General features: G+C 40.6%; 1 protein-coding gene across 4 annotated transcripts in view; it reads left to right on the forward strand.

The window, feature by feature from the left end:
- The window catches only part of PLA2G4A (phospholipase A2 group IVA), a 164,690-nt gene that overhangs the window by 90,222 nt on the left and 47,528 nt on the right, over positions 1-26,940 (forward strand). For 3 of the 4 annotated variants that reach the window (XM_058174729.1, XM_058174728.1, XM_058174731.1), the window contains exons 2-3: positions 12,917-13,061; positions 18,449-18,530. In XM_058174729.1, coding sequence (XP_058030712.1) covers positions 13,029-13,061; positions 18,449-18,530 — 115 coding nt within the window. In that variant the 5' untranslated portion in view covers positions 12,917-13,028. Of the gene's footprint in view, positions 1-12,916; positions 13,062-18,448; positions 18,531-18,800; positions 18,853-26,940 lie in introns of those variants that run through there. The other variant, XM_058174732.1, reaches the window with a different exon arrangement.

Genomic DNA, 26,940 nt, shown 5'->3' on the forward strand with positions numbered 1-26,940 from the left:
AAGGACATTATAGCAGATGATTTTATGAGTTATACTCAGGTCATGCTGAAGGCAGCGGAATTCTAAATTTTCTAAACTCAGGATTTCAAGTCTGGTGGCATAAGGTATTTTGTTGTGGTCAGAGGAGTGGAGAACTCTTCTTGTAAAATATTTCTGGACATGCTCAATTGTATTAATGTCCGAAATCTTGAATTTTTGTTGACTTTTATCTAGAGCCAATTTAGTGCTTACCATTAGTTGACTAGATTCTCGTGAGTAGGCATGAGCCTATACAGCTCTGTGTATATTTATTTATAAAAGTTGGATCCCTTTTGAACAGTTACTAAAAATTCAGCCTGCCGCAACTTGGATAACCATGTGGTAGGAATTAACTGTAGCCTATCCTCATGAAAATCAAGAGATTGTTCTAGCTAACCTTCCTGTCAGTGTTATAGTAGGGAAATTGAGCCCATGAATTCTGATTAATCTTAACTATTACCTCCAGTGATCACTTTCTTCTATAGAATAGGATGTTCTTGCTAATTACTAGATAGCCTATGTTGCAAGTTTGCTTGTTGTGATATTGCAATTGCATAACTAATTTGCTGGAAGTGTGTTTAAATTTTAATGTGTGTACTTCTTGAAAGATGCCACAACATGTTAAAAATGTTGCAAGCAGATGTTAAAGATATTTTCAGTATAGCTGTCTTCCGAATCTAGTTGCTAAACATAGTGTGTTTATTATGTTCACCGTTTTGGCCTGTGGTTCGCTTAGTTCTTGGTGCTGAAGTCAGTGATGAAAGGTGATAATGCTATTCTTTTTATTTAGTATGTCCCTTATTCAGAATTTCTGGGATCATTCATATCTGTTGGATGATCCAAGTTTGATTACCTTTATGTATCATTTAATGGCTAGATTACATGCCAACATTTTCCCCCTAAAAAGTATAAGAATGTTTCAACTTTGAGGTTGAAACCAGAATCTGTGGAAAGGGCAATTCCCAAATTTAGAATTGCTATACAGCTTTGTTGCTGTGTTTCTTTGCAAACAGACTGATGACTTAAGCCGTTCTAAATAATACATACACTGAGTGCTCCTGTTTCCTTTTCTTTCTTGTTTTGGAGTTTGAGAAGAGGTTTTCATAAAAGATTTGGTTCTGATTTGCCAGAAGAATAAGGTGGGACCCAAACAGCAATTAAGTAGCATTCCAGGGCATGACTTTTTTTCAGTAGCAATTTCCAGTGCCAGGTTTTAAACTCCTTGAAAGCTCTTACTTTCAAAAGCGGCTGTGTCACATGGCTTTAAGGAGCTGTTGCATGGTTATCTGGAGCTAAATAGTGTACCATCTTTTTTATTTTTGCCAGTTTAGTAGTCCTTTTTTTATACAATGTTTCCGTATGGTTTATATAGGAAAATTAATATTTTCCAAACTGCCCTTAAAGTCAATTTCAATTAGTATTTGTTGTCCTCCTCAATTGATGCCTTCTAGAAGTCCTTTGCCTAACATCTATGCTGTCTGTGGATGCGGCTATCCTTGAAGAATATTTGGAAGCTACAGCTGGTAGACAATGCAGCATCTTAGTTACCAGCTTGTTTCTACGTCCAATTCAAGGTGCTGGTTATTAGCTTTAAAGCCCATTACGACATGAATTCAAAGTATCTCCCCAATGTGATCAATTTGCTCGACCTCATCCGTCAAGAAATTTTAGCTGGCAGGGTCAAGGAGAAGAGCCTTTTCCACTGTGGCCCCTGCCCTGTTGAACATTTTGTTGAACAATCGGCTTCCAGAGTTGAGATCTGCCTCCAAAACCTGGTTCTACCAGCTGACTTGGTGCCCTGATGGGGGCGCCCTTCACTGAAAGTGGTTGAAGGATTAAGAAAGAAGAACTCACCCCACATGCCATCTGCCCCCTTGGTTTTAGTTTTTATTTAAGCCTTTTAATTTTAACTGTTTTTATATTTATCTTTTTACCGTTTTGTAACCATCCAGAGTTATTGGTGAGAAGGGTGGCATATAAATTTAAGAAATAAATAAAAATAAAATCTTGCGTTCTACCTGATTTCTAATTACCAGGTGGGAACCCGGGGGATCAAATGCAAATAAAGGTCATTGTACAGTCTGTACAAAAAAAGAGGGAAATTTAACCTAAAAGATCTATAATTTGAGTACCTAAAACTATAAAAATCCATATATTCTTCTTTCAATTTTTCAAATGCATCTTAACATCTTTTCAACTTGCTGCATTACTTATGTCTGACAGGAGGGAAGCTATAACTTAAGAAATAGAGGTATCTACTGAAATATGTAATCAGATCATACATTTCAACATATGATTTTCCAAGGAAGTACATTTATCTTTTTGCTACAGGACTTTAATTGTGTAATGCCCTATCTAATGTGATATGAGAAACCTTGAATTATTTTTGACCTTGTTAAATGGTTATTTCAAATTGGCAATTGTATCTTGTATGACCAGTTAGACCGCATAGCTCTCATTCTTAAAGAAAAATGTAATCAGGTAACTTTAACTGGTGTTTTTTTTTGGGGTCTAAGCTGAAAGTAGGCCTAGACATTTTTATTATTAATCAAACAATTACAATGCATCAAGTATACAAGTTGTCTTTCGGGTGTGTAGAACTCTCTTTCACTTGCCTATTTTGGGAGGCGATTTTCAACAAAAATGAGAACTATATTGAATGTATGTTGACTTCTGCTGAGCTTGGTAGATCACAGCTATGCATTAGTCCCTTCAAAGGAGCATAAAATGTTTTTTAAGCAAGAAAGTGACAGCACTTCTCCGGATATATGTTCCTGAGCCCCATCTAGATTTCAGGGTTCAAAGACCTATCAAGCAATGCAAATTCATGAATGAATTAAGCCCCATTTTACCCTTTCTCCAACTATGACCCTTATCTTTCCATGCAACCCCATAGCTCTTAAAGTTCCACACTTATTTGCACCCCCTGAATGGATGTTCTGTGGAAATTTGCAGCCCATTACATAATTAGCGTATAATCTGCAGTAGTTTTATCTGTATTGAATGGCACTGCATATTTAGCGCTGACATCCTGATTGCTTGGTAGACATTTAAAGTCTTTTGACAATTCAATTCAAATCAAATCAAACATTTATTGTCAATGCACAACATGTGTACAATGAGATTGAATAAGCCTCTCCTGGTGCACCCCACACCCCCGAAAACACAGAATACATCTCAATAACTCAATAAATAAAAGAAAGAAATCCCTAACCCAAATAAATAATAACTAGCACACATTCTCATATACATACATACATACATACATATTACATTATATTACATTACACCAATATAAACATGTTGCACATGCAAGTATATCATATTAAACCTGATTGTGGTGTTATGTTGCGTTCAGAAGTCTGACAGCCCATGGATAAAAGCTATTTTTCAGCCTATTCGTTCAGCTGGCTATGCTCCTATATCTCCTGCCTGGTAGGAGATGATGGTAGGAGAGTAAAGAAGTGCTGACCAGGGTGTGAATCATCCCTGAGAATCCCCAAGATCCACATCATGTTTAGCACTCATTGAAGGAGTGTCTGGCTGTTTTGTTGGCAACAAATGCCATTTTAAGCAGATGTGTAGGCAGATAATGAAGCAATAATTTTCTTCCTGCGTTCCAGAGGTGGGTTTCAACAGGTTCTGACCAGTTCTGGAGAACCAGTAGCAGAAATTTTGAGTAGTTTGGAAAATTGGTAGTAAAAATTCTGACTGGCCCCACCCCCATCTATTCTCTGCCTCCCAAGTCCCAGCTGATGGGGAGCAAATGTGGATTTTGCAGTTACCTTCCCCTTGATTGGGGAGAGAATGGAGATTTTACAGTATCCTTCCCCTGCCATGCTCACCACGCCATGCCACGCCCACCAAGCCATGCCATGCCACGCCCACCAAGCCACGCCCACAGAACCAGTAGTAAAATTTTTTGAAACCCACCACTGCCCTCCACCTTATACATTAATTGTAAAGATTGATCCCTTCTAAAAGACCAGCAATGGCTTATATTTTAATTCTGATCATTTGCACATGTTCACATGTTATCAGTGATTATTTTTTCTCTTTAGTGATGCTTTCTCTGAACAAGAGAGTGACATAATTAGCTATTAAAATATGTTTGCATATTTATATAGTGTGAAGCTCTACTCCCATTTAGCAGAAAGTAAGTCTTAGTGAGCTTAGTAGATATGTGTGGGCTACACAATTAAAAAAAATATTCTAAAATATTTGCATTGCTTTTTATTGAACTATTACAATAAGTGAATTATTTATTTATTTATTTTATTTTATTCGATTTTTATACCGCCCTTCTCCCGAAGGACTCAGGGAGGTGTACAGCCAAGTAAAAAAGCACAGTATAAATATTAAAAGAAATTAAAACAAACATATTATAAAGTGGCCGAATTTAAAACAATTTAAAATATTAAAATATAAATAACCCCAATAAAATTAAGCATAAAATGTCAAAAAAAATCTTAAGACAACTTAGCAACCAGTACAAATATCTCAAAATAAAGATATCGGATAGTACAAACCTGAAACTTCCTATTGATAGGCAGGAGTTGCTAGCTATGACTTTGGAACAGGGAGAGCACATTATTGTGCAGCACTGTAAACTTGAATTCTAAATAGTGAGAATCTCTTTATGTGATTTCCCCTTTCATGTCCAAAGCAGGTGTTTTCATACAAGGTGTTTTTATTGAATTTTTTTGCCTAGTTTACTAGATTGAGTTTAGTTTATTAGTGTAGTTTTTTAATTAATTACACATGCATTTTTCCAAATACTTGTTATGCGAAATGTTTTGTCCCTGCAGTCCTTCACCTAAAGTTATTTTTGTGATATGCTACATCATTGAGTGCATCTTCTTGTATCATAGAATATTAAGCATCAAAGATAGACATTAAAGGTAATTATTCCACATTTACATTTTTGAAATGTTGTGAGGAATTATTTATGACATTATGGAGGCTGCTCCTATGATATTCCAAAATGTTTGGTTCTTGCACCGTTCCGGTTAATTTTTCCAGTCAATAGATGTAATCTTGCAAAATGATATACATGCTTAGTTTAAACAGTACTGTCTTATCTGCCTGGCTTCTCCCTTTTTTCTCCCTTGCTTTTAATCTTTTAGATGGAATATCAAGTTTTTTGTTGCTACAAAGACCTGTAGTAGTCATAGCAGAGGTTGTCAGCCCGCGATATCGTTCCATATTAGCAAGGGTGAAAACAATCAAGGATTCCCTAAAAACAAAAACACTTCATTCCTGAGTGTTTGAGGAATGAAGAAGTGACGATATGGAAGCGCCCATACTCACCATTAAAATAGGCCCATTGTAAACTATAGGCTAAAGTAATGGCTACTATAATGTAATTTATTCTGGTTCAGTTGTGGCAAATTCTAGATCAGCGGTCCCCAACCTTTTCAGCTTTGTGGATTGGTGGCAGTGGAGGTGGGGGAGAGGATGGTACCACCTGCACAGCCTGGTTCCCAAAGGTCCGCAGCCCAGTACTGGATTGTGGCCCAGGGGTTGACGACCTCTATTCTAGTTTTAATTTACCTCATAGATGTAATTTCATGATCTTAGTTTATTACCAAGATTTAACAATATTTTTCCATAAATGGGATATTTTCTCGATATCTTTTGATTTTCTCGATTTTCTTTTGATAGTTGCCTATTCCTCCCTATGGGTGAGACTTAATGCTATCTAGAGGAAACCACATGGACTTTCCATTTATTATACCACAATCTGACTGTACAATATATCATGTACAAATACCAAATTATACCTCTAAATAATGTCAGTGTTGAATCGTGACCTGCAGACCCTCAGTAAGCATCCTTTGCTCTTTTGTACAACACTTAGTAAACATCCAACAACCTTTGTTCTTTTGGGTTTAGTCAACCTGCGAAGCAAAAAATATATATCATTTAATCTTGTGATGACTAGATAATCTGTGATGATCTTGATCTGGAAAATTTTTCAATGATTATTTTGTTCTCATTCTGGCTTTGTGAGTTAAACAGCTGCAATTCTCAGTTGGACATCAGAACAATTTTCTGACTGGTAAGATGTGATTAAAATAGTTCTGAGTGCCTCACAATGTGATGGACTCTTCTTTATTCAAGTCATCTTTCACTTTTTTATTTTTCTTCTATGTCTGTTATTTTCCTAAGATTGATTTGTTAGATTTAGGAGCCATGGGACTCCCAAATGACTGACTAAATTTATACTTAAAGTAAGAAAGCAATAAAAAAAGCTAGAAAGAACATCCAGACAGACATAATTTTTAAGATTTGTGGAACATTCTCAGAATTGGAGCTAAGCACATCCCTAAGGGATATCATTAATAACTGCCCATGTGTCATGAAGGAATTTATAAGTGATAAGAAGCAACTTAAATAGTACACAGAAGCTCACTGGCAATAAGTGAAGCTGTAGGAGCTGTAGTAACACATGGACATTCCAAGACATGCCAACATTGCCTGTGCTATTTCAATCTGGATCAGTTGCAACTTCTGAGTAGTCATTAAGGCCAACCCCATGTAGAACGCAATGCAGGAGTCTAAGCAAGAGATGGCTAGGGCATATTTGACAATCTGAAGGGCTTCCTGGTCCAGGAATGGATGTAACTGACAGACCAGATGAAGCTTTGTAAAATTCTTGATTTCAGCTGCAATATGCTTTCTAATCCCCAGATTTACAAAGCCTCCCAAGTCCAGAGCCCCTTAGTCTTGGCAGGATTGAGTCTGAGTCTGTTGCTCCCCATCCAGACCCACAAAGCCTCCAGATACTGAGAGAGAAATTGACAGTAGTACTTAGCTGGCATAGCATTGAGAAGTATAAGAAGTAGGTATCACCCACATGTTGATAATAACAGACTCCAAAAGATTACCTCACCCTGTGGTTTCATGTAGATGTTAAACAGGAGGGGAAGGAATGTCAAACCCTGAGGCACCCCACAGGTGAGAGGCTGTGGGTATGACACCTTTCCCACATAAACATTGATTGGAACCAGCTGATGAGAGCCACCGCAACACAGATCCACTAACTCCTAAAACCCACAACTGGCCAGAAAGATACTGTAATCAATGGCATTAAAAACCATAGAGAGATTTAAGAGCACCAGAATAGAGCACCACTCTCATCCCAAGTCATTTAGAGGTTGTCAGGAAGTACAAATAATGCTGTCTCCATACTGAATCCCAGATTAAATGGGTCAAGACAATCAGCTTCTTCCAGGTTCTTCTGTTACCTTTATCATGTTGGTTCCTTGCGTAATACTGACGGTCCTCAGTTAACAATGGCAGTTGGGATCAGAATTGCCAACATTAAGTGACATTGGTAAGCAAATCACCACAGGTCATTAAGCAATCATCTGACCATGTTCCCTAAAAAGGGGAAGTTGGACAATTGCCCGAATTGTCAGGTTTGAGGGTGGCTCCTTGAGGAGGGAGAATACCACCTATGCCCCAAATATAGGTCACCTCCCAGTCTGTTATGCTATTGAAACTCTTCTGGTTAAAGTTCTGATAGAAGATTTTAGAGAGAAGTAAAGCTTGTGAATATATATTTACTAGCACAATTCTACTTTAGAGTTTGGATTGACTTTGCACCATGTTATTGCATGCCTTGTTAAATAGTGACATTCTACAGTTAATTGGTTTTCATAACTTGTTAAGATTAATCCATGGTTGAGAAACCATGATACCAAGGGTGAAATCCAGCAGGTACTGACAGGTTCTGGAGAACCGGTAGCAAAAATTTTGAGTAGTTCGGAGAACCGGCAAATATCACCTCTGGCTGGCCCCAGAGTGGGGTGGGAATGGAGATTTTGCAATATCCTTCCCCTGGAGTGGGGTGGGAATGGAGATTTTGCAGTATCCTTCCCCTGCCACGCCCACCAAGCTGCACCATGCCCACAAAGCCATGCCCACAGAACCGGTAGTAAAAAAATTTGGATTTCACCACTGCATGATACCTAGGTTCATGGAATTTGCAAAGCTGACTGTTGGTTTGCTAACGCAAATCACAATGTGATGCACTGTGATGCAGTTTCTGTTTTGAGTGCAGTGTGAGATGATGAGTTGGTATTTTACCAATACCAGTACAACAATAGTCTGGAATACTGCCATTTCCCCATCATTAAAAGTTCATTTGCTTAGTTCACTGATTTATTAGCTCTTAGATCCGATCTGATCAGCCCTTACTCCACCAGCCAAGACTTTCCTAAGATTTTATTTTAATCTAAGTTATACAAGAAAATAATTATCAGAAAAGGGGAAAACAGAGAATCCTGAACATTATTTTCCCTGTTTAAGAAATACAATAATATACTTAGCATGTTTTTTTAAAATATACTTGACTGTTTGGGATTGGGTATATATAATGTAAACTGTGTGCTCTTTTCCCCCCGAGGGGGGTAGGGTACAGGATGTGTACACATGTTTTTTGATCACACATTCCTGCTAGCTGTAGGAGTTTTAGGATCAGGCGATACGATTTATAATAATAAAAAGGGATAGCTAGAATTAAAAGTTGGAAAATCTGAACTGGAGAGAGCCAACTTCTAAAGTCTTCAGGATTAAACTGATCTCAAAACAAATGATTCAGAAATACCCAGAAATGTTCATTCTGCCCTGCCTGGGCTAACATTCAGCTTGGAATACTCATGAATCTCACATAATAAATCAGCTCCTCCTGTCCAAAATATCTGAATTTTGCAATTAGCTGTCTGAGATACCTTTAAACATTACACTTTACACTTTGGTTATATGCATAAGTTGGACGTGTGTGTGTGTGTGTGTGTGTGTGTGTGTGTGTGTTTCTATCACTTTCTCTCTATATGTATCTCCCAGGGGTGGGAGGTGGGGTGGAGGGAAGCAAGGCATTGGGGCATGAGCCCAAAATAAATAAAATAAATATGTCAGAGCAAGTATTCATAAATCAATCTACTTCAATGTGATGTCTCCAAAACCTTTGGAATTCTTTCTCTATAATTTCTACAAATACGGGAATGCTGCCTATAGATGGTTAAATTAAAGTTCAACAGGTCTATAATAGCAATAGCACTTAGACTTATATATCACTTCATAGTGCGTTTACAGCCGTCTCTAAGCAGTTTACAGAGTCAGCATATTGCCCCAACAATCTGGGTCCTCATTTTACTGACCTTGGAAGGATGGAAGGCTAAGTCAATCTTGAACTGATGAGATTTGAACTGCCGAACTGCAGCTGACAGTCAGCTGAAGTAGCCTGCAGTGTTGCACTCTAACCACTGTGCCACCTCAACTCTTACCAATTTTATTGGTAATTGTTTAAGGTAAACTATTTTGAAAAATTGTTGCAAGGTTTATGGATTTATTTTACTTTAGCGTTTCTTACTTTTAGTAAGATTTTTCCTTATGGGCTTTGGGTTGCCCTGGCTTATTTATTTTTATTTATTTATTTATTTATTGCATTTGTATACCGCCCTATCTCCCTAGGGACTCAGGGCGGTTCACAGGCAAATAAAAAGGTACATATAAATACAGAATAAAATATCAATTAAAAAACTTATTCCACATAGCCAAATAATTAAAAAGAACAATATAAATAATAAAACCCATTAAAACCAATATAAATTTAAAATCTAGTCCAGTCCTGCGCAGATGAATAGATGTGTTTTAAGCTCGTGGCGGAAGATTCGGAGGTCTGGAAGTTGACGAAGTCCTGGGGGGAGTTCGTTCCAGAGGGTGGGAGCCCCCACAGAGAAGGCCCTTCCCCTGGGTGTCGCCAAACGTGATGTCTCCAGACGGCACCCTGAGGAGTCCCTCTCTGTGAGAGCGCACGGGTCGGTGAGAGGTATTCGGTAGCAGCAGGCGGTCCCGTAAGTAGCCCGGCCCTATGCCATGGAGCACTTTAAAGATAGTTACCAAAACCTTGAAGTGCACCCGGAAGGCCACAGGTAGCCAGTGCAGTCTGCGCAGGAGAGGTGTCACATGGGAGCCACAAGGGGCTCCCTCTATCACCCGTGCAGCCGCATTCTGAACTAACTGAAGCCTCCGGGTGCCCTTCAAGGGGAGCCCCATGTAGAGAGCATTGCAGTAATCCAGACGAGACGTCATGAGGGCGTGAGTGACCGTGCATAGGGCATCCCGGTCTAGAAAGGGGCGCAACTGGCGAACCAGGCGAACCTGGTAAAAAGCTCTCCTGGAGACGGCCGTCAAATGATCTTCAAAAGACAGCCGTTCATCCAGGAGGACACCCAAGTTGCGCACCCTCTCCATCGGGGCCAATGACTCGCCCCCAACAGTCAGCCGCGGACTCAGCTGACTGTACCAGGATGCCGGCATCCACAGCCACTCTGTCTTGGAAGGATTGAGCTTGAGCCTGTTTCTCCCCATCCAGACCCGTACGGCTTCCAGACACTGGGACAACACTTTGATAGTTTCGTTGGGGTGGCCCGGTGTGGAAAAGTACAGCTGAGTGTCATCAGCGTACAACTGGTACCTCACACCGAAGCCACTGATGATCTCACCCAACAGCTTCATATAGATGTTGAACAGAAGGGGCGAGAGAATCGACCCCTGAGGCACCCCACAAGTGAGGCGCCTTGGGGCCGACCTCTGCCCCCCTATCAACACCGTCTGCGACCGATCGGAGAGATAGGAGGAGAACCACCGATAAACGGTGCCTCCCACTCCCAATCCCTCCAACCGGCGCAGCAGGATACTATGATCGATGGTATCAAAAGCCGCTGAGAGGTCTAATAGGACCAAGGCAGAGGAACAACCCCTATCCCTGGCCCTCCAGAGATCATCCACCAACGCGACCAAAGCCGTCTCAGTGCTGTATCCGGGCCGGAAACCAGACTGGAACGGGTCTAGATAGACAGTTTCATCCAGGTGCCGGGGAAACTGACATGCCACCATACTCTCTATAACCTTCGCCGCGAAGCGAAGGTTGGAGACCGGACGATAATTACCTAAAACAGCCGGGTCCAGGGAAGGCTTCTTGAGGAGGGGCCTCACCACCGCCTCTTTCAAGGCGGCTGGAAAGACTCCCTCCAACAAAGAAGCATTCGTAATCGCCTGGAGCCAGCCTCGTGTCACCTCCTGAGTGGCCAGTACCAACCAGGAGGGGCACGGGTCCAGCTGACCAATTGGCCCCCATCTTCACCCATATTTTCAATAAATCACTAGAGATGTGTTATGTTCCTTCTTGCTTCAAACGCTCTACCATCATCCCAGTGCCGAAGAAGCCCACCATCAAGGAACTGAATGACTACAGACCAGTTGCTCTAACATCTGTAGTCATGAAAACCTTTGAAAGGCTAGTGCTTTCCTACCTGAAAACCATCACGAATCCGCTCTTAGACCCCTTGCAATTTGCATACCGAGCAAATAGATCAACAGATGATGCTGTTAATATGGCTCTGCACTACATCCTACAACATCTTGAGTCTCCAAAGACCTATGCAAGGGTCCTTTTTGTAGACTTTAGTTCAGCATTCAATACCATCATTCCAGACATTCTTCTAACTAAGCTAAACCAGCTACAGGTACCGGAACAGACTTGTAAGTGGATCACAAGCTTCCTAACAAACAGGAAGCAGCAGGTGAAGCTAAGCAAGATCACATCAAATACCTGTACAATTAGCACAGGGCCCCCCCAAGGCTGTGTGCTCTCCCCACTTCTCTTCTCTCTGTATACCAATGACTGCATCTCCAATGATCCATTTGTTAAGCTACTGAAGTTCGCAGATGACACAACAGTGATTGGTCTCATTCGAGACAATGACGAATCCGCATATAGACAAGAGGTCGAACGACTAGCCTTGTGGTGCAACCAAAACAATCTGGAACTGAACACACTCAAAACCGTAGAAATGGTGGTAGACTTTAGGAAAAACCCTTCCATACTTCCACCTCTCACAATACTTGACAACACAGTATCAACAGTAGAAACCTTCAAATTTCTGGGTTCTATCATATCGCAAGATCTCAAATGGACAGCTAACATCAAAACATCATTAAAAAGGACAACAAAGAATGTTCTTTCTGCGCCAACTCAGTAAGCTCAAACTGCCCAAGGAGCTGCTGATCCAATTCTACAGAGGAATTATTGAGTCTGTCATTTGCACCTCTATAACTGTCTGGTTCGGTTCTGCAACTCAACAAGAAAAACACAGACTTCAGAGGATAATTAGAACTGCAGAAAAAATAATTGCTACCAACCTGCCTTCCATTGAGGACCTGTATACTGCACGAATCAAGAAGAGGGCCGTGAAAATATTTGCAGATCCCTCGCATCCTGGACATAAACTGTTTCAACTCCTACCCTCAAAATGACGCTATAGAGCACTGCACAGCAGAACAACTAGACACAAGAACAGTTTTTTCCCGAAGGCCATCACTCTGCTAAACAAATAATTCCCTCAACACTGTCAAACTATTTACTGAATCTGCACTACTATTAATCGTTTCATAGTTCCCATCACCAATCTCTTCCCACTTATGACTGTATGACTATAACTTGTTGCTGGCAATCCTTATGATTTATATTGATATATTGGTCATCAATTGTGTTGTAAATGTTGTACCTTGATGAACGTATCTTTTATGTACACTGAGAGCATATGCACCAAGACAAATTCCTTGTGTGTCCAATCACACTTGGCCAATAAAATTCTATTCTATTCTAAACACGTGGTGGCATTCAGCCTACCCAGCAACCTGTCCATGTCCTCGGGAGCCATGTCCTCGGGAGGCTTGTTTCTTCTCTGCCATTTTTTTACCTTGCCTTAATGCCAATAGGATCCTTGTCAGGTTCAACAATGATTTGACTTGTGAGGTTAAGAGATTATTTCATCTAGAAATGTGTTACGCAATAAGATAAATATTTTTAATGGTTTTTTTTCAGCCATTTGCAGAAATTGGAAATTCATATTGGAGGCTGTCTTAGGAACAACCATTACATCTACAAGAGAGAGCATAATTCTTATCCTATCACAGACTCAACCACTGATTCTACAATGTCCAGTATAGATCCGTATCAGCAGATTATGGTAAGTGGATAATTGTTTTATTTTGATTACCTAAGATAATTATTTTAATTATGGTAACAAATATCAGGGCCTGCATGTTTTGAAATATAGAGATAGGAATAATTTAAAATAAAAAAATAAAACAGAAAGGCACTGAGTTAAAGTAAATAGTTCAAATTGATTGCTAGAAGGGCTAGAAATTCTATAAAAAGAAACTGTACTAATTGCACTATGGAATTGATTCTGAAAACCTGTAGGAAATTAAATAGATATTTGAGCTTACAATATCAGAAACAACAGTAGATTAGGTTATTGGGGTTCATTTGAAAAAAATAATTGTTCCCGTTCAGATATCACATTTACTCAGTCTGCAAGCTGTGCCTGGAAGAAACTACAGGAACATGGCAACCTTTTCTAGTTCCCCATTTCTTCTGTCTTCCCTCAAAGCAAGCTTTTTTATTCCCTTCTATGGTTTGCTATGGTTAATAGGCCTTTGTCAAGAAGTCCCAAGTAATCCTGAATCCTGATTGCTTATTTATTTCTTGGAGTGTTTGCAGCCTGTGTTGTTTAAACTGACCTAAGCTGACAGCAAGCTGTCGTTACAGCAAACCACTGAAAGGAGCCATTCTAGAGAGAGAGAAGGAAGCTACAAAAGAAATACCCTGACTGAACTTTCGATTCCTTATGCATCCTTTATATCTGATGATTGTAACTTTTCCACAAGGATTTTCTTTTTGCTTCTTAACTGCCAGATGTAGTCATTATATTCTTTTAAGTGCAACAATAGCTCATACTTGCAAAACAGCACTTCGACTATACTGTTACCATGTTAATATTACCCAGAGCTTCTTTTGTCTATTTTACTCAACTTCAGTAAAATAAGAAAAATTCTTCTAATTAGTAAATTAAATCACCAACATGCATAATTGTATATCTTTGAATATGCCTATGTAGGGTCATATTGTAGAAGAAAGTCATTTTTTCACAATGCAGTTGCGAACCCATCCCAAAATATTAGAATATTTAGCAGACCAGCAATTTAGCAAAACCTGTAAATTCAATGTAAGCTCTCCACCAGCTGCTATCTTGCTGCATATATGCCTGGAGCTCTCAATGCTATAATAGAGAATGTGTTAATTCCCACTATATAAGAAAGAAGTTTTTTTTAAAAAAACAACAACAACACAACCTAGATTGTCTACCAGATTAACTGTTTGCATCTTCATGGTATTGGTTTGGGCTCAAAGAAAAAGAGAAATTGAATATTGATTAAGATGTACAATATGTCCTAATAGTGATTTGATTCTTAACTTGAAAGAAAGACTTCAAATTTTTCTCATTATGTTTGTAGATAACCACGTTCCACTGAGGTTTTACAGATGCAAACTAAAAATTTTAAGTGGTTACCCTGTTGCATATTTGTGTCTGAAATTATAATTCCTGCTAAATAACTCTTTATTACTTTTAAGTTGCTGAAATGCAACAAAAGGCATGTAGTTCTTATAAAATGAGGAACATCAAAGCATTAAGCATATGAAAATATCAATATACATCTACAAGAAATTCCATTGTGTACATGCAAGAAAGAAGTAACTGGGAAAATCCCTTCCAGAATTGTATTTCAGTTTCTATAGCTGAAGGGTACTAGATTCCCTATCTTGCTGGACAATGTTAATATTTTATTCGGTCGATTTTGTTTCACTTCATTACCCATTTATGTTTTTCTCAGTTTTGCACAATTGTTTGTCTCTCTTGAAAGTTGATGCTCTACTTGTTCCTTCTTGGTTCATTTTATTTATTTATTTTTTAATATAATTTCGTTTGGGGTGTATTTTGCAATACACATAGATTTTGCTTAGTGACCATAATTGGGGCTGTCAATTGTTGCTAAGCGCCGCAATCACTAATTGGAAAATCATATAACTAAGGCTGGCTTATGACTGGCTCACTTCCAATTTGGCTGCTAGGAAAATCACTGTGGTTGATGCGTGCAATTTTACTTCTGAGTTCCTCCTTAATTCTGCTTATCAGAAGCTGGTTGTGAAGCCCAGAAATAGTGCCTGTAGGACAGTGGGACATTTTGACAGTTTTTAAATGTATACCAGTTGCAAAGCACCAAAGTTGCAATCATGTGACCATGGGATGTTGTAGCGGTTATAAAAGATAAGATTTGGTTTTTTATACTGTTGTAATCTTGAACGTCATTAAACAAAGCAGTTGGTAAGTGAGGACTAGTTGTAAACACAGATTAGGTAGAAATACATGCACTAAGAACCGATGGTCTTGTTTGCTGTCCTTTGATAGCAGACTTGGTCATAATATTATTTAGTAGGAATGATGATCACCAGATCAAAGTGATAAGGAGTTGTAAAATTAGGAGTTAATCACCACAAATTATCTTGTATTGGTAGCTCCTTTCAGCAGTTCGTATCAGCGGGGCTTTCTGAGTAATCTCTGGAAAAAACAAAACTTTTTTTGTTAAAGTACACATTTAATAACTTCACCTTGAAGATATTCGTTTCTTTAACTCTTTAATCTGTGGCAGCAAGTGAAACACCTATTAGGTAAACTGGATGAATCATTTTTAATGTGATACTATTTGTTTTCAATATCTGGGAATTAGCTAATTAGCTATTTGTTTTGGCTGCTTAACTTCATACATTAGGGAAACAACTCAACAGTTACTATAAAAATTATCACATGCTCTCAAATGAACAGGTTGTCTACATGAAGTTCATATTCCTGAAACTGTAGTCAAACAAAAAATTAAGCTCGAGTTGTATCCATATCCTTTGGAAATAGTTGGTAAAACATGCTCACCAAGCAAGAAGGCCACCAAATCCTTCATCATAATGTTCTTCTAAAAATATCTAATGTGAGTTTGACTCTTATGGCAGTCATATCCTTCTGAGACAACTAATAATTCTCAAAAAGCAATGTTGATGCAATAAGGGTTTTTTTTCTCTCCCCCCCCTTTTTATTTGAGGTTTGACTTAGTGGGGCAAAAGAAATGAAACTGGAATATTGCGAGTTGTGATGAATAAAGTAATAGTCATATTGTTCAAAGATGCTTTGACATAAGCTTTGACTGCCATCTCCTGGATAAAGGGTTCAAGTTGGAAATATAACAAAATGGGTTTTCCTAGTTTATGCAAGTTTGCTACTACGCAATTGATCATTTTCATCCAAGAATTAGCTTTATGTAAATATAATTTGCCATTCTATGATTTCATGACAGGACTTTCCCCCATCAAACCTGTTTGAACATTTTCCCGCCAAAATCTTTTTTCTGCCTTCACGCATGCTGTGAGGTGGTTATACCTCCCTCCCTCCCTCCCTTATATAGAATAAAATATATAAAATAAAAACAGCAACTGGACATAATTTGGAACAGCTTATAATTCTCCAAAGAGGACCAGATATTTCTCTCTGTTTTGCATATTAATATTATGTCTCATTATTCAAATAGATAACGCTCATGGATCACCATCATTCATTAATAGGTGGAATCAGGCTACTGAGCAGATAATTGTAGTATAGTTTGAAAGATAGTGGCTCTTTCCCCCCTGAGCATTCCAATAATGTTTGTCTTTGCATTTCTCTAAGTCTACCAGCAATCCCTTAAGCGATTGCATTGTTAGAATCTGCTCTGATTGTTATCATCAAACAAGATAGCAAGATTGTACATGATTTTTTTTATTGCTTGTATTTGGTCCTGTCACTCAGCAAAATCCGAACAGCTAACAGAGAGATAATTTTTGTTTTTGTTCTTGTCCATGTTAATCTTGCCTGTGGCTGTTCTTAGGAAGAAAATTGCTAAATTCTCTTTGATTCCATCAACAGTATTCTGGTCTGAGGAGGGCAGAAGGATCAGGGCTGTTATATATCTCAGCCTGCACACTCTTTCATCCTCAGTCATTCAGCCTTAGTAGCTGTTGCAGCAGTTGACATTTTTGCATGAAAGTCATAGCAGTTCATTTCCAACCACAGGTCAAAATGCTGGTGCAAGCCTTTTAACTCTACAGGATCCAAGTAGTGGAATGAGTGTGGCTTTTCATAGCATGTAAGTCAGAAAAAATTGCCCCTCACTACCACTAGCAGGATCTTTCTGACTTCATTCAAGGAATGTTCTTTCCAGAATAGGCCACTTGGCACCAATTTGATAATCTTTTCAGTATCATCAAAAATATTAAATGTTTCTTTAATTATCAAATTACAAATTTTGAAATCATTAGATTTTTTAATTTATTTTTTGTGGATGTAAAAGCTATTTGGAATTTGTCAATATAACATAAAAGCTATTTTGAGTATATCAATTCAATAATATCATCATTAACTACATAACACAGCATGACTACATAACGCAACTATAAATAAAAATAAATAGCAAACTGTATGATTGAAATTAGTTATGTTAATAATAGGTTGCCTATCTGGTCATTTCTCAGTTTGCAAACATTGACTGATTGCTGTCTGTCTCTTGAAGCAGAACACGTTTCCTATATTTTGTTGTATATTTTGGTTTTCCTAGATATATTGTAATATATTTGCTATGTAGGCAATAATAGGAGTTATGCTTTGATTCATTTGGGGGATATAAGATGGAGAAAGTTGCTTTCTTGCTTTGCATGGAAATGACAAGTTTCACTGTGGATTCACACAAGATTGAGGCAAAAGCAAACTCTTTCTTTGTATCTTCCCCTAAAGCTGACTGTCAGGGTATAGATGGACAATTCTTCCTTTTTAATCTAAACATTGATTGCAAAGACTTTTGAAATTTGGCAGACAGTAAAGGAGATTAGGGTGAATATCTTAGAATATGTCTAAGCTTGGACTGATTGATGGACAAAGGTTTTTTTGGCACAGGACACACTGTTGAAAAAGTTGTCCAAACCAAAGTTAGAAAACCACTGCTATAAGTCCATATAGTGCTGAATACAGGTCTTTTTGTATATTTGTGAGTTGCATTCTATGATATTTAGGCGTCATAAAAATGTATTTAATCAAATCAAAATTATATTTTTCTCATGGGAGGAATGTACTTAAAAAATTGCAAATGTATCTAAAAGACTCTTGTAAAATCAGTGTCAACCTCTATGTAGTGCTCTTGCTGACTAATGACATATTTGAACAGTACCTGTGCTTGAAGGGGAGGAGAGTTAATATGATGAAACTCAAACTCAAATACAAAGAGGAAGAAAATAACCACAGATGAATAGGAGTGGTAGCAGTCAGCTGAAGAGAAAATAACTCTATAATACACAATGCTGTGTGTTCCGGTGTGTACTTAATTTTCTTTGGGGGAGGAAAGGGGAACTGTAGGTTAGCTGAAAACTCATTAAAGAGCTGTTACTTTTCTATTGGGTATAATTCTTTTGCTTCCTAATCAATTGTTATTTGACATTTAGGTGGAACATCAGTATTCACACAAATTTATTGTGACGGTTAAGCAAGCTAAAAATGTCACCAAAGGGGCTTTTGGAGATATGCGTAAGTATCACTTCAGTGTTATTTGTATTGTATTGTTTTCAGCTCTTACTACATGAGTTTAGAGAGGTATGTTCTTCAGGTATGACTGATTTTCAAATTAATTTTTGCTGCTTCAGAAATTTGAAATGTAACACGTGTGTTATATTAAATAAATAAATCAAATGCAGATCTGATACCAAATTGAGTCATTTTAGAGCTTTATTGGTGGAGATTCTTAGTGCTACAAACTTACAATGCCTTTGCAGAACTGATAACATTTTTTTCTTCCAGGCTTTCCAGATAAGGAAAAGTCTAGGTAGAGGTTGAAGGAAATATGAAGAGGGTAATTTTGTGTGTTTGTTTGTTCTGACCTTTACTGATCTTGAAATGTTTTATCTGGAATCTCACTTATGGGGTTTTCAGAGAACACTATTCTTTTTTTTTTTTACTGGTTTGGTCTCTTAGAAACAGGAATATTATAAGTAGTGTTTTTATGAAAGACCACTTCACTTTGAATTCAGGTGTGCATAAACCATAAAATACAGTGATATGGAATGGGCAATGGATGGATTCTGATTATAACTTTTTTGAAGCAGAAGGAGAGGAAAGTCACTTTTGGTGGATGACTCTGTTAGATTCTGTTTTTCCTTTGTAAAAAAGGGCTTGTAAGTGTTGTGCAAAGATTATCATCATCACCACTATCTTTCCTCTTAAAATGGTCATGTGACCATGCAATGTGTTTTATGTTCAGTGGATTATTAAGGAGGAAGGTAGTGCTAGAAGCCCACTCTGATGTCATCCTGAGTGCAGGTAAATCCTTTTCATATAGTTTCAGTGGGGAAAAAGGAAGGTCCTACTTGGTTGCTGACCAGGGGTGGATTCTACTTACCTTTACTACCGGTTCGTATCATGCATACGCATGCGTGTGAGCGGAGCTTGTGCAGAAGAGTTTTGATGACGTTTGGGTCAGTGGGCGGAGCCTCCCACCGGTTTTACTACGGTTCGTATCATGCATACGCATGCGTGTGAGCGGAGCTTGTGCAGAAGAGTTTTGATGACGTTTGGGTCAGTGGGCGGAGCCTCCCACCGGTTTTACTACCGGTTCTGTAGAACTGGTCCAAACTGGGGGCAACCCACCTGACCAATGAGTTCTATTTACTTGCACCTGAACAGTTACAGCATGAATTTTTGGTCTTTTTAAGATGATCATCTGACCACACATTCTTGTGCAGTGATACAATCATTTAAAGATGTAGTAAGATAGCAGTGATACTACATTTTTTATTCATGAATAGGTGGACCAAAATCCAGAATTTCCTAATATGCTATGTAGCAAATTAGATTCCAAACAACTCATGATATGAATGATTCAGTTACCAGTTTTTTAAAAAAAATAAATTAAAATGAAAAATGTTTAGTTGTGCTGTGCACTACTTTGTCTGAAATTTACAGTAAACCTCCCATTAAGAAAGGATTAGCTTCTTCTAATTGTTTCAAATTCTATCACATTATGAAAAATGTTTTAGCCATTTCTTTATGTCAGATTACAGTTATGAGAGATTTGGAATTCTAAGCCGGAAATCACATACCGGACCTGGTTACATTCAGTTTGTGACAGCTGCCAGTAAAAATCAGTTCCAGTAATCCCCAATTACAAGAATATAAACACATTTGCAAAAATGCTATCAAAAATCCCTAAAAATTATTTTATAAATAAGTGTCAAATAATGCAACTTCAGAAGGACAAAATCAAAATACCATCCACCAAATAAGAACAGAGAAAGCTAGAATATAAAAACAGTTTTCACATAACTGAAGATGGACAAAATCCAAATGCTGTTGAAGATAATCAGAGCTCTAGGTTCAGCATCTAGAGGTCACACCACATGTCTTTATTGTTGCCAAGAAAACTCCAAGAACATTTTCACATAAGCAGGGGCAGTCAAGTACCATTAGAGCAGTGGTTCTCAATCTTTATAGTGCTGTGACCCCTTTAATACAATTCCCCACGATGTGGCGACCCCAACCGTAAAATTATTTTCATTTTGAATTTATCGTGCCTGAAGCCATATTGGCTAGCGATCTGAAATGCTTGCGATTGCCTTGAGGACGGAGGCATTAAAGCGGAGACTCCTCCCCTATTAAGTTTATCGCGCCCGAAGCCAGCTTAGGCTAGCGATTGGGAGTGATTGCAGCTGGCTTGAGAGGGAGACATCAGAGCAAAGATTTCTCTCTTTTTTAATTCATCGCGCCTGAAACCAAATTTGGCTAGTGATTTGAAGAGCCTGCAGCTGGCTTGTGGAGTCAACCATTGGAACGCGATTCTTCAACTCGCAAGTATACTTCCCATATTTCCGATGGTCTTAGGCGACCCCTGGCAAATTGTCAATCGACCCCCAATGGGGTCCCGACCCACAGGTTGAGAACCGCTGCATTAGAGGGACTTCATATTGCTTTTCAGTGTTTCTCATATCTCTGGCTTCCTTTTGAGGCGTTTCATTTAAAATAAGAAATAATATAATAGTTCAATCTATGTTGCGATTGTTTATAGGAAAATATTCAGTTGAATTATGGTTAAAAACATTTCCTGTGAACATTGATAAAGTTTTGGACTGACCCTGCTTTATCATTTGATTTACATTTCTGATTTTAGAACAAGCTCTCTAAACAGCTGCCTTTTCTTTTTGTTTTCCTTCAGTTTGATATAATGGTTAAGATCCTGGCATAGAAACAGAAGATTGTGAGTTGTAGCCCTGCCTTAGGCATGAAATCTAGCTGTATGACTTTGGGTCACTCTCTCCCAGCCCAACCCATCTCACAAGGTTCTTGTTGTGGGTAAAATAGGTAACTCACCACCTTCAATTACCTAAAATAGGTAACTCACAACTGCCAGTTAACTATTAAGTAATAAAGGTAGGATAAAAAATCTAATAAATAAAAAATAATTTCTCCTGATTTCTCTTTTTGTTTTCTAAATTTTGTCTGCAAAAAAATGCATTTAACTAAAACACATTTCATCACCCAGAATATTTCTTTGTTTTTTTCCTCTTATTACCTCACTTTCATTAAGCTCATAGTAGAGCATCCTTCAGTTCTTTTATTAACAAATTGTCTCCATTGTAGCTAGTAATTAAATTAGAAGATTGTTTAAAAGCTTAATTAGAAGATTCTATTAATCCCTTTTTCATTTTCAAAAATACACATTTAGTTCTTACCTAACAAATTTGAATGTTAAAATGTTAGTAAAAGAAGTGTTGTTTGTAGCGAGTCTGGAAACTGGATTCTGAAACAGTCTATTAAAACATGTATTATCCATTCAACCAGTCAACAAGCCATCAATCTACATACAGCTTGCTGAAGCTGATTACATCACATTTTCTTAAAGGCTAAGGTTGCAAAATTAACTAGAGATCAGAATGTGATTGCAATTATAGCTTTAACTATGTTTAGTTTCAGTCTTCTATGCCAGTATATTTTTTATCATAGGAATACCTTTTCATTATTATGTGTATAATAAAATTTGAAGAGGTATCTGATTTGAAAGCAGAATGGCTTTATGATAGTGTAATCAACCAGCCAAATGAAGATAAGATCCAATTTTACTATGTACTCATCTAAAAAACATGAACACTGTTCAAGCTTTGAGCAAACATCAGCATTCATAAGGAGGTATCCTCATAGGGAAAAAAAAAACAAAAACACCCCAGAATGTCTGCTTTATAAAATCACCACAATAAAAATAATCTAAAAGGTACTCAACAATACAGGAGCCTATTTGAAAAAGAATACTTTTGACTTTTGATGACTTATATTGCTGGTCACTCTTCTGGAAAAGTTTTCATTCTGAAAGTTGAGAAACCTTGTATAAGACAAGGTAAAAGGTAAAGGTTCCCCTCGCACATACGTGCTAGTCGTTCCCGACTCTAGGGGGCAGTGTTCATCTCCGTTTCAAAGCCGAAGAGCCAGACATCTCCGTGGTCATGTGGCCGGCATGACTCAACACCAAAGGCGCATGGAATGCTGTTACCTTCCCACCAAAAGTGGTCCCTATTTTTTCTACTTGCATTTTTACGTGCTTTCGAAACTGCTAGGTTGGCAGAAGCTGGGACAAGTAACGAGAGCTCACCCCATTACACGGCAGCACTAGGGATTCGAACCGCTGAACTGCCGACCTTTCGATCGACAAGCTCAACGTCCTAGCCTCTGAGCCACCACGTCCCTTTGTATAAGACAAAGAGCTACTAAAAAGACTTTATTGTGCTACATCAGAATCTGTGCCATGATCATAGCATCTTAGGTATTACAGTGTGCTTTCCCTGCATTATCCTCACCTGCTGCTACTTCAAAGCCCATCCAGCACAATCTTTTCCCAACTGAGAATTACTTGTGCTAAATACTCAGGAAATCTACCAACACGGGGGGGGGGGGTTTGGAGTCCTTTACACTCTAGTTGCTCCTACTTTCTTCTTCCTGAAAGCAGAGATGATGGCAAAATATGAATGTTCTTTGAGATCTACAGTAGCTCTTACTCCAAAGTTTTCAGGGAGTGAATCTTCTGATCCAGATGATACTGCGGGATTTGGGATGAAAATGCCCTGCCATTGATACACAATTTTCTATGCCTGGGATTAGGGTTGGGTTTTTTTTAGAGATGATAAATGCCGTTCATATATTGTGGGTAATAAAAAAGCTTAACTATACAACAAGCAAGTTTGTTATTCAGACATAGGATGAATTTATTCATATACTGACTAACATTAATGAGACTATCAGTGTGGCTTCATATACAGATATTCAAAGTGGCTACATATGTCTGTAAAGTCCTGTATTGGAGTTTCCCACCTGATGATCTCCTGAGAGTCCTAAATTGAGAGCAGATGCATATGTTTGCCTGCAGAAGGGATAAGTCACTGTTTATTATTATTATTATTATTTATTATTTATTAAATTTGTATACCGCCCTTCTCCCGAAGGACTCAGGGCGGTTCACAGCCAAGTAAAATAGACAATATATAAATACAATTTAAAATACACTTAAAAAACTTATTAAAATTGGCCACAATTAAAATTTAAAACTAAAACCCATTTAAAAACCCATAAATTTAAAAACTAACCCAGGCCAGCGCAGATAAATAGGTAAGTTTTAAGCTCGCGGCGAAAGGTTCGGAGGTCCGGAAGTTGACGAAGTCCTGGGGGGAGGTCGTTCCAGAGGGCGGGAGCCCCCACAGAGAAGGCCCTTCCCCTGGGCGTCGCCAGACGACACTGTCGCGCCGACGGCACCCTGAGGAGTCCCTCTCTGTGAGAGCGCACGGGTCGGTGAGAGGTATTCAGCAGCAGGCGGTCCCGTAAGTAGCCCGGCCCTATGCCATGGAGCGCTTTAAAGACGTTCACCAAAACCTTGAAGCGCACCCGGAAAGCCACAGGCAGCCAGTGCAGCCTGCGCAGGATAGGTGTCATTCGGGAGCCACGAGGGGCTCCCTCTATCACCCGCGCAGCTGCATTCTGGACTAACTGTAGCCTCCGGATGCCCCTCAAGGGAGCCCCATGTGAGAGCATTGCAGTAATCCAGGCGAGGCGTCACAAGGCGTGAGTGACCGTGCATAGGGCATCCCGGTCTAGAAAGGGGCGCAACTGGCACACCAGGCGAACCTGGTGGAAAGCTCTCCTGGAGACGGCCGTCAGGTGTTCATCAAAAGACAGCCGTTCATCCAGGAGAACGCCCAAATTGCGCACCCTCTCCATCGGGGCCAGTGACTCGCTACCGACAGTCAGCCGTGGACTCAGCTGACTGTGCGGGATGCCGGCATCCACAGCCACTCTGTCTTGGAGGATTGAGCTTGAGCCTGTTTCTCCCCATCCAGACCCGTCGGCTTCCAAACACCGGGACAGCACTTGATAGCTTCATTGGGGTGGCCGGTGTGGAAAAGTACAGCTGAGTGTCATCAGCGTACAGCTGGTACCTCACACGAAACCACTGATGATCTCACCCAGCGGCTTCATATAGATGTTGAACAGAAGGCGAGAGAATCGGCCCTGCGGCACCCACAAGTGAGGCGCCGGGTCGACCTCTGCCCCGTCAACACCGTCTGCGACCGGTCGGAGAGATAGGAGGAGAACCACCGATAAGCGGTGCCTCCCACTCCCAATCCCCCCAACCGGCGCAGCAGGATACCATGGTCGATGGTATCAAAAGCCGCTGAGAGGTCTAATAGGACCAGGGCAGAGGAACAACCCCTATCCCTGGCCCTCCAGAGATCATCCTGCACCAAAGCCGTCTCAGTGCTGTAACCGGGCGGAAACCGGACTGGAGCAGGTCTAGATAGACAGTTTCCTCCAGGTGCAGGGGAAACTGATATGCCACCATACTCTCTACAACCTTAGCATGAGCGGGTTGGAGACCGGACGATAATTACCTAAAACAGCGGGTCAGGAAGGCTTCTTGAGGAGGGCCTCACCACCGCCTCTTTCAAGGCGGCGGAAGACTCCCTCCAACAAGGAAGCACTCGTAATCCCTGGAGCCAGCCTCGTGTCACCTCCCGAGTGGCCAGCACCAGCCAGGAGGGCACGGGTCCAGTAAACACGTGGTGGCATTCAGTCTACCCAGCAACCTGTCCATGTCCTCGGAGTCACAGGGTCAAACTCATCCCAGACAACATCACCAAGACCGCCTCGGACGCCCCATCCGAATCGCCACAATTTTGGTCCAGACCGTCCTTAAGCTGAGCGATTTTATCGTATAGATAACCGTTAAACTCCTCAGCACGTCCCTGCAGCGGGTCATCCGCTCCCCTGGTGAAGGAGGGAGCGGGTCACCAAACAGGGCAGCTGGGCGGTTATCTGCCGACGCAATGAGGGAGGAGGCGAGCAACGCCGCTTCCCTCAGTGCCACTAGGTAGGTCTAGTATAGGATCTAACTAGTGTCCGATCAACCTCTGAGCGGCTGGACCTCCAGGAACTCTCTAGGCGTCTTCTCCGGCGTTTCATCCCCTCAGCTCCTCGGAGAACCAAGGAGCCGGTTGGGATCTGCGCCGGGTCAGAGGCAAAGGCACGACACGGTCTAAGGCCCCAGCCGCAGCCCGTTCCCAGGCTGCAGCTAGTTCCTCTGCCGTGCCGTGAGCCAGACCCTCAGGAAGTGGCCCAAGCTCCGTCTGAAACCTCTCTGGGTCCATTAGGCGCCTGGGGCGGTACCAACGTAATGGTTCCGTCTCCCTGCGGTGTTGGGTAGCGGTCAGAAAGTCCAGGCGAAGGAGAGAGTGATCTGACCATGACAAAGGTTCAATGACTATTTCCTTTAAGTCCAGATCTCTCAACCACTGACCAGAGACAAAAATCAGGTCCAGTGTGCCTCCCCCGATGTGAGTGGGGCCATCCACTACTTGAGTCAGGTCCAAGGCCGTCATGGAAGCCAAGAACTCCCGAGCTACCGTCGATGGCGAGCCAGCAGATGGCAGATTAAAGTCCCCATGACTAAAAGTCTGGGGTCTCCACTGCCACCCGGCAAGCACCTCTAGAAGCTCGGGCAGGGCAGCTGTCACGCAGCAAGGAGCCAGGTAGCGACCAGCAAGCCCAACTGACATCTACGACCCCACCTCACAAAGAGGATTCACACCGCAATCTGAGGTACAGTGGTCTCCCTCGGCTCTAGACTCTCTTTAATAACAACCGCCACCCTCCACCCCTACCCTGGGCCCTCGGCTGATGGAATGCACGGAAACCGGTGGGCACATCTCGACCAGGGGCACGCCCCCTTCAGTACCCAACCAGGTCTCCGTAACGCCTATAATATCCGTGGCACCCCCCTGAATCAGATCATATATTAGGGGGGCCTTATTGGCCACGGACCGTGCGTTGCATAACATCAGACGAAGGCCCAGGCTCTGAGAGTCTTGACCATCCGGAAGCGGGTGAAGTCAGGGGATCGGGCACGCGATCGCCTGCATACATCGAACGCGTGACCCCTTGCATCGATCGATCCCCCTTCCGCCATATCTGCCCCTCCCACTTACCGTGCAAATAGACTCACCCTCACACAAAGGAACACTCCCCCATAACCTCCGAACCCATTTGACAGTCGCCACGAGCATGCGCTGGAACTGGTTTCCCTCCCGACGGGCTACCCCATCACCCGCCCTACCCTCCCACCCCTTAAAATTGCCCTGTCTAAAACCCCAAAGGCTCTTTCTTCTCGCATGCCACCTCTGTGGGTCCCAAGACCCGTCATTGAGGCCGGCCCTTGGTAGCGATATGGGCCATTCCTGCGGCGGGGCACCTCGCAGGCGCAGAGTTCATGTACAGTGTAGCGCATAGAAAAAGTGCGAATCGACGAGGGATGCTAAGATGGTAAAATCCCAAAGAAATAAAATGGTGAATCTTCCAGCGGAGTCCAGTTGGTAAAGGACCGATGGAGCAGGAACCGGATAGCGATGACAGA

Source organism: Ahaetulla prasina, chromosome 3 (genome assembly GCF_028640845.1).
Source record: "Ahaetulla prasina isolate Xishuangbanna chromosome 3, ASM2864084v1, whole genome shotgun sequence".
Classification (NCBI taxonomy): Eukaryota; Metazoa; Chordata; class Lepidosauria; order Squamata; family Colubridae; genus Ahaetulla; species Ahaetulla prasina.